General features: G+C 27.8%; 1 protein-coding gene across 1 annotated transcript; it reads left to right on the forward strand.

Annotated features, from left to right (window-relative positions):
* The first annotated feature begins 3,276 nt into the window (after positions 1 to 3,276).
* LOC120273827 lies at positions 3,277 to 7,555 on the forward strand. The gene is made up of 4 exons (XM_039280546.1): positions 3,277 to 3,423; positions 3,503 to 3,580; positions 5,038 to 5,230; positions 7,192 to 7,555. The coding sequence occupies exons 2-4, from the start codon at positions 3,527 to 3,529 to the stop codon at positions 7,320 to 7,322; spliced, it is 378 nt and encodes a 125-aa protein (XP_039136480.1). The 5' UTR covers positions 3,277 to 3,423; positions 3,503 to 3,526; the 3' UTR covers positions 7,323 to 7,555.
* Positions 7,556 to 12,401: the final 4,846 nt, after the last annotated feature.

Consider the following 12,401-nt stretch of genomic DNA (forward strand, 5'->3'; position numbering starts at 1 on the left):
ACAAACAAGCTTTTCATCCATCAATTTCGGTTAGATGAAACACATGTTGCAGTTGCAGCTATAGTTGTTAGGCAATCTTTTCTAGGATAGCTATCTTTTTGTCTCGGCTCATTGTTTTCTTCTCTATCTCATCCTTCTTTCTCTTCTTTCTTCATCTTCTCCACCTCCTCCTTTTTCTAATTTCAACAGTTTTGATCTCACACACAAAATTCATGTCAACTTTCAGTTCATCAATGCAAACATCGATGAATTTGATGTGCAGATTGTATGGACTAAATTGTCTCACTTTTTGCTTCAGAGTTAATGAATGATTGAATGTGTACTTTCACAAGACTAGCCTCTTGTTATTTATAAAATGGCAAATCAGAAAATAAATTATATATTTTTGTTTTATGTGAATTCTTTTTATTCTTGTTATAATTATATGAAAATTTATGCAAATTCTGATTTCTATATTTGTATCTATAATTTTTTATAATTTTTTTTTCTTTTACTTTGTCAAAAATTACTTTTTAGCCATGGGGCAAACAAACTAATTAAACTGACTATGGTATTATATTAAATTTGACCCAAACCTAGATTAATCATATTTAATTGAATTTAATATCTAATGTTAATAATGAAAATTATAATTGACTATGATGTATATATTCTAAACTAGTTTGGAGTGATGTACTTAAAAATAAAGTATAGATCTCTCGAAGTTGATTTTTTTTTTTTCACATAAATATTTGAATTCAAAACCATTTATTTAAGTAATTCAATTCATTTATTTATATATTTATTTATTTACAACATTGATTTATGTAAATATGTTGTATGTATAATAATACTAACAACATGTTTATAACTTTATATAATTTAAAAATTACATTATTTGAACTGTAAAAGCAAATCTTTATTTATTTATTTTTAAAAAAATCAAGGCTATCAAATTTGGTATGAGTTGATTTTGTTCAAACTTAATAAATAAAAATATAAATATAAAATGTGAGATTCCCCTCTTCGCACTTCCGAGGAAGGATGTGATTTGAAAAGGATAAAAAGAAACATATAGGGTCCACCATGCTCATGATAAAGAGAATAATGTAGGAGAATAGCTTCACCAAGCCTAAGTATATAAGTACATCATCAATGGAATTCTATGCTTCTGCTCACTATATATCCCTTACAAAAACCATGTAAGTTATTAATTATTCCTTTTGTTTAAGATTTTAATTATTAATTATTTTTTGAATTAATTTTATATTTTTATATAATAATTTATAAAATTATTTTTCAAATATTATTTGTATTTTTGTATGCCACGTATTTCACTTATAATATAATTATATTTTTGGAAAATATAAAGGAAAAATAAATTATAAATTCCTGAAAGTTTCAAAACTTCTTAAACAAACCCTTCCGACATTTTGAATTTTTTTCAAACAGACCCTCGTTTTTTTCGACGAACTTTATTTTTAGTCACTATATTTCATCTCAGTCGGTTTATTCTATCTTACAGACGTATCTTTCATAGCTTAAAGAACCTCCAGCGTAAACAGAATTGAAACAAATCACTAGATTTGGCGCAGGATGCTCTCCAACAGAGCTCTAACCAGCACCAAATCCCAGATTTGTTATAGTGACACACTTTATTTATTTATTTATTTATTTATTTTTTTATTTATTTATTTATTTTTCTATTTTCATTATAAAATTTTTATTTATAATTTCATATTTTAATCAAATTAATAACTTATAATTTAAGTTTATAATTTTTAATTAATAAGAATAAAAAGTTGAATAAAATAATACAAGAAATATAAATTCATTAAAATTAAGAAAAATTCCATCGATAGCAATAAAAAAATCACAACACTCAATCAAATTTTTGTATTTGTATTTTTTTATCAATCATATTTTATTTTTATTCAAATACTCAAAAATATTTTTATTTTTTATTTAATAAATATTTGTAGTAAATATAAAAAAATGAAATCTATATTTTAAATAATATAATATTTAAATTCAATGGTTAAAAGTAAAAAAAAGAATTAAAGTTGATTAAATTTGTTGATGGTATGAATATATAAATTGTGAAGAGGGAAAAATATTTTAATAATATTCTATTTTAGAGTTAAAAATAGAGATGCTAGTTGGATAAACTTTCAATATAGAAGCTGTATTTTTGTATATTGAAGCTTTAAATATGGAGCTTTGGGTTAGAAATAGCCTTAATAAATATTTTTCATTTAACATTTTGTGTTTACGTATAATCATATAAGTTTTTACTTAATATATTACCTTTTCATTTAATATTTATTTTTGATGTTTAATATTTGACATTTATGTTTAATATTATGTGTTTTCGCTTAAAAAGTGCATTTCCGTCAACGTCAATTACTTTTTATAATAGAAAAAGACTGAAAAATAAACTGTCAGAAAAAAGGATTTGAGGAATACTCAAATTTTGCTAGATGATTAGTAAAATTTGGAAAAAATTTTAAGGTATTTACGGAAATGATTAAATGATTTAATATATTAATCCATTATTAACCATGTGTATATATATATATTAATTTTTGCAAAATTATATACAATTCTAAGGAAATAATATGAATAATTTTTTTCTTACACTCATTAGACTTGGATATTGTGCAATGTTGTTTGGAATTAAGATTTGATAGATTAAATAGTAAAAGATTATATTAATTAGATCATTAAATTGTGGCTTTTCTGTGTCCATTCGATTTCCTTTGTTAGATTAATTTTTTATTCTTGGCTGTGTTTTAAATATATATTACATCAATGTATTTATATAATTAATTGATCCATTGATAAGACGGTGCTGGAGTCTGATCAATGTGGGTCCCAATAAAAAGAATTTTTTAATAGTGATTATTTAAAAAAAATATTTTTTATTTGTAGCCCCTATTCAACCACCATTTTTTTTCTCATAATTAATGTATTTTTTCTCATATGAATTAAAAAAATTAAATTCAACCAACAAAACATAAATATATAAATTTCAAAGAGTTATTCTTCTAATCATAAGCTTAATATCTTGATACAAATAATTATACTTTTTAATAGAAATTTTACATATACCCTTTAAAGAGAAAGATTTTAAAAAAAAATTAATTCTCATGAAAAAAATCTATTGCCCATAATCACATGGACCTTCCATTTTGGATATATTTTCTTAATAATCTTAATTAATTAATTAATTAGATAATTAATTAATTAATTAATAATAATAATAAATAGCTAGTGAGAAAACCACTGCTTGCTTTTTCTTTGTTCTTTTTCATCTTTCTCTTTCTCTTTCTCTTTCTCTTTTTCATTGTGGGAACGTGAAGAGATCTCGTGAGAATTCCCGGGAGTGACGCAGTTCGGTTGCGGGATTCGGGCTGGAAGTTCATTTGCGGAGTTTTCACAACGGTAGTCACACCCGGCTGTTGATGAGTTCCTGGTTTTCTGGTTTTCTTTGTTTGATCTTGTGAATGGGTTGGGATTTTAGGGTTCGAGGAAGAGGAAGGGGGAGATGAGCAAGGGGCGGCCCCCGGAACCTTTGGATTTCTTTATTTGGACTGTGGAGGTATGAATTTTGATTGTTTTTGCTATTTGATCTGGTGTTTCTTGACTGATTTTGGAGTTTTCTTAGTTAAAGATTTGATTTTTAGGGCATTCTAAGGTGAAAATATGTGGAAAAATTTGGTTTTTTTGTGGTTTTTGCGACTGTGTGGAGTTGTTGTTGGTTGTGTATTTTCGAGGAATTTTGTTTTGATCTTTGGAATGGATTTTTGAGCTATGGGTATTGTATATGGTTGTGGTGGTGATGCTCATTGGTTGATGTTTTTGATGCTTGTGATCTCCTTGAAGTTTGAAGCTTGAAGCTTGAATTTCTGTTGGGTAGTTATCTTTTATTGGATATAATGCCAATTTCTTTGAAGTTTCTTTGATCTTTGGTATGGTGGTGGTCATTATTTTTTTTGGAGTTTTATCGGTACCTGTGATTTCCTTGAAGTATAAAGTTTGGATTTTGGCTGTATAGGCTTTATCTAGTTTGATTTCAAGCGAATTTTTCCTGAGGATTGGTAATAGTTATGCTAATATATTTAATGTTCAGCATTCATTGATTTGCGGGAAGATCGTTTTTCGGTGTTAGATTATGTTCAATGAGCGAATTTATACATTAATTTGGTCAGCTGCGGGAGATGGGTTGGCTACTTGCTTTCTTTCTTTTTTTCTCCTTTTATTTTTAATTTCTTATATTTTCTTATATTTTCAGTCTGGATGTGTTGTGTTTGTTAGTTTCAATTATATTATGGAATTCTCTCTATGGCAGGCCCAACTGTTGTAGGATCTGGCATGTGGAAGATTATTTGGGTTAAGATTTGAATATTTGGTCTACCTTCCTATGTTTCAGATGATTTTGAACTAGGGTGTTTGGGAAAAAAAAATTATTGTGAATTTGTAGTGAATGTATGAGAACCTGAGCTATTTTTTGCTGAAACTCTCTTACTCCCTCTTAGTCATATGGGTGCTTGGAAAGTTAGTTAATTCATTCAGGATATCTCTTCAATAGCTATAATTCATGAGCAAAGGTGTTATTCTGTGTGTAGATGTCAATTTTATTGTTTTGAAAGATTATTGAGATTTTATTTAAGTTATTTAATTGTTTCCACTTTTATTACCTATGGCAGTTGATCATTATTTAATTGTTTCCACTTTCCACTTTAATTGTTTGGTTACAAGCTACATAGCCTTTTAGTGAAGTTCACTTTGTAGAATATATCCAAATTGGATTTACTTCACCACACTTCTGTTGGTTTGATTATTGACTTAGGAGCTATTTCTGGCCATCATTTATATGGCATTTTTCCTTTTTAGATTTCCGTTGTTTCTGCTTGAATTAGGTCATTGATTGTCCTGCTATATTTTGTTAAAACTGTTTACTTATTTCAGAAGGAAATTACTAATAGTTAAAATTAACTTTAGGTGCGGTTATAATAAATTTGGCTAGTTGGTTTGAACGAGGAAATTTGATTGCAGGATGTTGGTCTATGGCTGGAGGAGATAAATCTTGGTGGCTATCGACAGGTTTTTGAAGATAATGGAGTCAATGGAGAATATTTAGAGAGCTTATCCATGTTCACTACAGAGCAGATTCTTCGATTTATCAGGCGATGCCACATGAAATGGGGAGATTTTATAACTCTTTGTAAAGAGCTTAGGCGCATCAAAGGTTCTATATTCTTTCTCTTCTTCCTCATGGTTCCCGCATCTAACATCATATTCCTAACATCTATGGGGAGGTAGGCTAGAGGTTCTGAGATTTTTCTATCAGGTGTTCCAGTTTATGGGGTAATATATTTGTTTCGAGCTTGATTTATATGCGGAATATGATGTAAGTTAGAAGCATATCGGTGAAAGCATTAACAGCACCTGGTGAGTCTGATCTGTGCAGCATGAGCCTTCTATCAGGCATTGATGGTTTAGAATTTTGAATGTTATGTATTGATGGTCATGCCTATAGATAATCATATCACCTGTAAACTAACTTAGTACAAAGATAACTCTTTTATATTAGCAATTAGTTATGTCTTTACCCGAAAGTAAAGATGCTGGGACAAGGGAACATGTCGGTTTCATAGTTTTTGTCTTTAGTATTGAATATCGTGCAATTAGTTCCGTCTTTAATCTTTCTAGAGTGTGTTCATAACTTCATATATTCTTTTCCATACATTATTAGTGTTGTGGAGATGTTTGTTGCATTCTGATTGTAATTAATATTGCACCACATGCACGGAACTGCTAGGCGGAAATAATGGAAAACCATCTCTTAGCTTTAATTTGCATTATATTTGCATTTCTTAACTACTACTGAGATTGGGTTACTTCAATAACTTAGGTTTATGCTTTCTCTGTTCAGGTATGATTGCTTCCGTTGATATATGAAAAGGATTACACTTGTCCATGTTAATCCCAGTTGCATTATACCATAAGATGTTGCATATCAGCAATATATTCTATTCTAAGGGCTGTAATGTCCAATCCACGTTGCCACACATCTTCCTTCAACATAAGAAGGCAAATCTAACTAACTGGATTATAGATACTATTCAACTTAAACTCTGTGGTAAGAAACTTCAACTAAATCAGGTAGAAGGTAATACAATACAAGATTGGAAGATGATCTTCTGGAGAATAATCTTTGCCTGATCTATTTAAGCGTCATTCTTGTGGAGATTTCTTCTGGATAAATCCATGCATAAGTTTACAATCATATGTGAGCAGCTTTAGGGATTATTTTTTAATACCTTTCATAGATATGACTTCTTACTGAGTTCCAATCAGTCATTGTTGCATAATTAATTTCTGCAGATAGTTTTGACAAATTCAATTGTTTTGAACTTGTTTTTGGTCTCTTCTCTCATCTCCTTCTAACATGTGTGAAAGCTCCTCTGCGCAAGAGAGTCAAGCAATTTTTATTTCTAAGCCATAGACTGTAATTTTCTATATTTAATTTGTTGTCGACACTCCTTTTCATGCACCAACATTTAAAATTTGACGTATTACCCTCTCTTTACTTTTCACAGATCTGCCTTTTTTATACTCTGTTAAATTTGATCTCTCCAGTATCCCCTATATAATAAATTACAGGTATCTCCTTGGAAAAAAATTACGCCATATTTTGCCGTAGTATATCATCCAAATATAACATCAACAAATACATTTATGTGTTTTCTACTATTGTGTTTGATCTGCCTGTGTGTAAATAAATTATATCTTCACTAGATGTACCTCATAGCTATTTTGTTCTTGAAGACGACCTTTTCCATCAAATATGACTTTCAAGTTCTATTTCAGCATCTGACTTTCGCGTCATCTCAGTAGTATATCATCCAAATATAACATTAACAAATACATTTATGTGTTTTCTACTATTGTGTTTGATCTGCATGTGTAAATAAATTAGATCTTCACTAGATTTACCTCATAGCTATTTTGTTCTTGTAAACCTTTTCCATCAAATATGACTTTCAAGTTCGATTTGAGCATCTGACTTTCGCATCATCTCAATAGTATATCATCCAAATATAACACTTACAAATACATTTATGTGTTTTTTACTCTCAAGTGTTGATCAAACCAATTCCAAAGGTTACAGTGAAATCATACACTTGTTCTTGTTTACACATGCAGTTGCATGTCTGAAAGGAGAGCAAGAAGTTCGTCGACCATGGTGGGCGCCATCATGCCTATCAGTTGTGTTTGTGAAGGTGGCAAGGCGCAACAGACAGTCTCGCGTCGTCTCCTTGAAGCTCGAACCGTGACATCCTTCCGGCCAAACTATCATACTCCACCATGTCCTCTATGTATCTATATGTCCATTCACCACTACTCCCTCAGGATGACCCTGTTGTTATTGTAGCAAATGGTTTTAATTGTTGTTGTTTTGAATGTAGAAAGATTGGTTTCCAACTTCAACTGTTTCTGTCATGTTTCTTTTACACTTTGCTCTGTAATATGCATTTTTTAATTTATTTTTCCATAGTTAAATTTTCAATGTGACTGGATATCAAAAACACTACTTATTGTGTGAAAAAAATAGACAAAGTTTACTCAAGGATGATTAATGGTGCTGCTGAGTATTGTGATTCTGTTTTGGAGTTGTGATTTTTTTTTTAATGTATTTTTTGTGCTATAAGTTTTGTAATGTAATATTTATTGGTATGTATTGTAAATGAGATTTTGCATATATACAATTGGCATGAAGAATTTATTTTTAATCAAATTAAAATATTAAATTTTGTTTTAGCCAATGTTTTAAAAATCGGACCGGTTAGGCAATCGGTTCACAGTCCAACCGGTTGAACTGATTGGTTTAATCGGATTTAATATTTTTCAAATAAATAAATTTTTAAAAATTAAAAATAAGAAAAATAAGAAAAAAATTAAATAAATAAATACAAAATTACATATTGCAATGTTATATTGCCTGTCACAAAGTATCAACTCTACATAAAATTGAATTTTACAAAATATAAATATTAAGAATACAACCATACAACAAATATTCAAAAATAAATAATTAAATAAAATATAAGTATACAATAATAACAACAAAAACAACAATAAAAAATGAGGAATAAAATAAAATACAAATATATAATATATTGCTTTTTGTTTTTTGGAACGGGTTTAACTTTAAAAATTTAAAATAAATAAACCAACCGGCCGGTTCAGTCCAACCGGTTCATTGACCAGTTCGATTGGTTTATTTATTTTTAAAATTTTTAAAGTTAAACCCGTTCCAAAAAACAAAAAGCAAGATATTATATATTTGTATTTTATTTTATTCCTCATTTGTTTTATTGTTGTTGTTGTTGTTATTGTATACATATATTTTCGGTTATTTGGTGTTTTGTGTGATTAATCGGACCGGTTTACTAGTCGGTTCCCGGTTGGACCGGTTGAATCGGTCCGGTTTTTACAACATTGATTTTAGGTCGTGAGTTAAATAAAATCAAAGGAGAATGTGACAGCTAATATGTTAAAAATCAGTAGGTGTTCTAAAATACTTAATTTTTATTAATAAATTTTAAAAGCATGGGTTGCTGCCATGTGCATGTGTCTACACTAAACAATATTGATTTTATGATCTATTTTCTTAGTCAGTGATTTTAGAAGTAAAAATAACCTAAACCATTATTTTAACATATCATATTTTATATTATATTTTTTTAATAAATATAATGCATATCTAATTCAATGATTTCAAAATTGTTTGATAGATCATATTATTGAGTTTTTCATGGATTTTTTTATTATAAACACTCATAATATACATATATTTGGAAAATTATATAATTATAATTTTTTACGTGATTATATATATAAAATAAAATTACAAGAACCAAATACCAATCTCCTTGTTGCCTAGTTGTTAAAAGCATGTGTGCATTTCGATTAGGTCAAGGGTTCGAAGATTGGTGAGAGGGAGAGGAGAAAAGAGAAGAAGTAGGTATTCTAAAATACCTAATTTTTTATTAATAAATTTTAAAAGCATGTGTTGCTGCCACGTGTGCATGTGCGTCAGCACTAACAATATCCGTATTATGATTATTTTTTTAACGAGAGATTTAAAAATTAAAAAAAAAAAAAACCAAAAGCATTATTTTAAAATTGTTTTAAAATATCATATTTTATATTACGCTTTTCTTTTTGGATAAATATAATGCATATCTAATTCAATGATGTCAATGTTGTTTCATAGATCTTGTTATTGAATTTTTCATGGATTTTTTTATAAATCATCATCATGTACGTATTTATTTAGAACATTATATAATTATAGATTTTTTTTCGTGATTAATAATATATATATATATATATATATATATATAATATTACAAGAACTAAGCACCAATCTTCTTGTCGCCTGATTGTTAAAAGTATGTGTGTTTCAATTAGATTAAAGGTTCAAAGATTTGTGAGATGGTAAAGAGAAAAAGAGAAAAATAGGTATTCTAAAATGTTATTTTAATATAAATTTTAAAAACATGTATTGTTGCCACGTATGCATGTCAAATGATGCCAACTGTACTACCAATATTAATTTGATGATTTATTTTTTTACCATATATTTAAAAAGTAAAATAACCGAAAGCAATATTTTAAAATCATTTTAAAATATCATGTTATATATTATATTTTTGTTTTTGGATAAATATACTCCATATCCAATTCCTTGATTTCAAATTTGTTTCACAGATCTTATTTTTGAGTTTTTCATGGATTTTTTTTTTATAAATGCTCATAATGTACGTATATATTTGGAAAATTATAATTATAGATTTTTAAATAATTAATAATATATATATATAATAAAATTACAAGGACCAAACACCAATTTGTTAAAAGTATATGTGCGTTTTAATTAGGTCAAAAGATCGAAGATTGGTGAGAGGGTGAGAACAAAAGAGTTAATAGGTATTCTACAATACCTACTTTTTTCTATTAAACAAATTTATAATTATTATTTTCTTTTTTTTTTTTAATGCTGCTATATGATCTACATAATACACAAACGGATCAAAATTAACATTTTCAATAAATTTAAGGTTAATATGAATTTCAAAAAAAAATTCTTTTGTTTTAATATGTTTAAAAAAGATAAGTGAATTATTTTTTTCCCCACTAGATACACAAAAGACCAAAATTGAATATTTTTAAAATTTAGGGCAGTATGAAGATTTTCCTATAATTTTTTTAAGTATTTAAAAGAAGATATGTGAAAAATTTTTTTTCAGACCAATTGTCATGACTTTTATCCTCCTGTGTATTTTCACAAATTAGATATTAGATTATATGGTAAAGTTTATTAAAACAAGGTAAAAAGAGCCAAGAATGAATTTTTTTTTTTCTTCAAAAAAAAAATTATTATGATAAATTGCACTAACATTTCATGTTATACCAAAATGCAATTTTAAATATCATGTTTTAAATTAGGTTTAATTTAGTATTATCTATAATTATGCTAGTCATAAAATCTACAACATCCATGTCATAAAAAATTTTCTCGGATGATGGGTTTGAAATTCTGAATATTTCAGGTATTGTTTAGTTTGTCAATTTTTTTATATATTTAAAAAAATTAGTTTTTTTTTTCAATAGTTGTTTTAATATCCTACACTGTATTAATTAGTTGATAATATTTATTAGTTTCTCAATAGGTTGAAGTGATGTATCAATAATTTTATTTTATGTAGTAGAGTTTTAAAAGTTTATGTTAAGTTTGTTTGATATATAAATTATATAAATACATTGAATAATGTAATTTTATATTAACTAATATTTAATAATTTTATAGTTTTAATCGATGCAACATCAAGATGATGACATGTGTGTTTATTATCATGTGGCAACCTAGCATTTACTAGATTGGCTGCTCAAGTGATTTAATTATGAGCACATCTTGTTTATCCAATTAAGAAAATACACCTTGACAATACTAGTGAATTTAATTATCAAACTTTTCATTACTATTGTATGTCTATTGAAATTGATGTTGAATATCCTGTAGCGCATGTTTATACATAGAATGGTCTTGCAAAATCACTCTTCAGTATTTACAATTAATTGTAAAACCATTACTTATGTGATCAAAACTCCAAATTTTTTTTTTATTGAGGACATGGTATTTTGCATGTAGCAACACTAATTCATATTAAACCAACAAGTTATCATAAGTACTCCCGTTTATAGTTCTTTTTTAATCATGAACCTAATATTTCGTATTTAAGAATTTTGTAAGTTTGGTTTATGTTAAAATTGCTCCACCATTACGCAGTAAGATGGGTCCTCAAAGAAGTTTAGGAATTTATTTTAGATTTAAGTCTCCATTTATAATAAAATATCCAGAATCATTGACATGAGACTTATTCAAAGCTTGGTTTGCAAATTGTTATTTAAATGAATCAGTTTTCATATTAAGGGAAAAAACGAACAGTTTGTAAAAAAGATTAGATGGAATGAATTATCATTGTCTCATCTTGGTCCTCGTACAAAAGAATGTGAACTAGAAGTTAAAAAAATAATTTATATACAAAGTCTAGCTGAACAACTACTAAACACATTTATTGTCCCAAAGAATGTGACTAAATCTCATAGACAAACTACTAATACTTCAATCAAAATTAATGTTCCTACAAGACAAGCTAATGGTATAAATGATTCTAAAGCATGTATGAAGCGTCTCTTAGTAATAATCTAAAAATCAAAGTGACTAAATTGTTGGTTTGGTGGCCAAACTTTGATCCAGCCCATTTATTATTAGTAATAAAGATAGGGGGCAAAATGCAAAAGAAACCCTAAAGGTATTGAGAAGGCATCAATAGAGAGAAAAAAGAAAAAGAAGTGTGGTTTCGTTCTTTGTGTCCATTGGAGGGAGGAAGATGAAGAAAGCATCTCTTCTTCTATTGAATCCTAATCAAATTGGCAAGTTTGTTTGGAGCAATCTTGGAGAGTAATTTCTCTAGTTTTTTTTCTTCGTGTGATCATTCAAGAAAGGGGTTTTTCTAGAGTTATTATTTGTATTTCTCCATTATTGGTGGTGATCTCAAGTGTGCATTTGCTTGAGCTTTTTGTACTTGTTAATTTTGATAGTGGCTTTGATTCGAAGTTTGGCCCGTGGTTTTTTCCCGATGAACAAGAGGGTTTTCCTCGTACATTTTATGTCTGCTTGATTGATTTCATTTATTGTTAATTTAGTACCCGAAATTATTCTATTTACATCAAGAAAAATTTGCTTTGAAAAACTCAACACAAATTAAGGTTACAATAATTCTAAAAGAGTCTTCAAAAAAGTCTCGAGTCATATAACTAATATTTCAATTCTAGCAAAAACTCAT

Source organism: Dioscorea cayenensis, chromosome 12 (genome assembly GCF_009730915.1).
Source record: "Dioscorea cayenensis subsp. rotundata cultivar TDr96_F1 chromosome 12, TDr96_F1_v2_PseudoChromosome.rev07_lg8_w22 25.fasta, whole genome shotgun sequence".
In the NCBI taxonomy this organism is placed as follows: Eukaryota; Viridiplantae; Streptophyta; class Magnoliopsida; order Dioscoreales; family Dioscoreaceae; genus Dioscorea; species Dioscorea cayenensis.

What these genes read in the sequence shown, in the direction of transcription:
- LOC120273827 (XM_039280546.1), top strand. Translation starts at nt 3,527, where the DNA reads ATGAGCAAGGGGCGGCCCCCGGAACCTTTGGATTTCTTTATTTGGACT. An exon ending in TCTTTATTTGGACTGTGGAG is followed by an intron (nt 3,581 to 5,037) that starts GTATGAATTTTG and finishes ATTTGATTGCAG; the next exon opens with GATGTTGGTCTATGGCTGGA. An exon ending in AGAGCTTAGGCGCATCAAAG is followed by an intron (nt 5,231 to 7,191) that starts GTTCTATATTCT and finishes TTACACATGCAG; the next exon opens with TTGCATGTCTGAAAGGAGAG.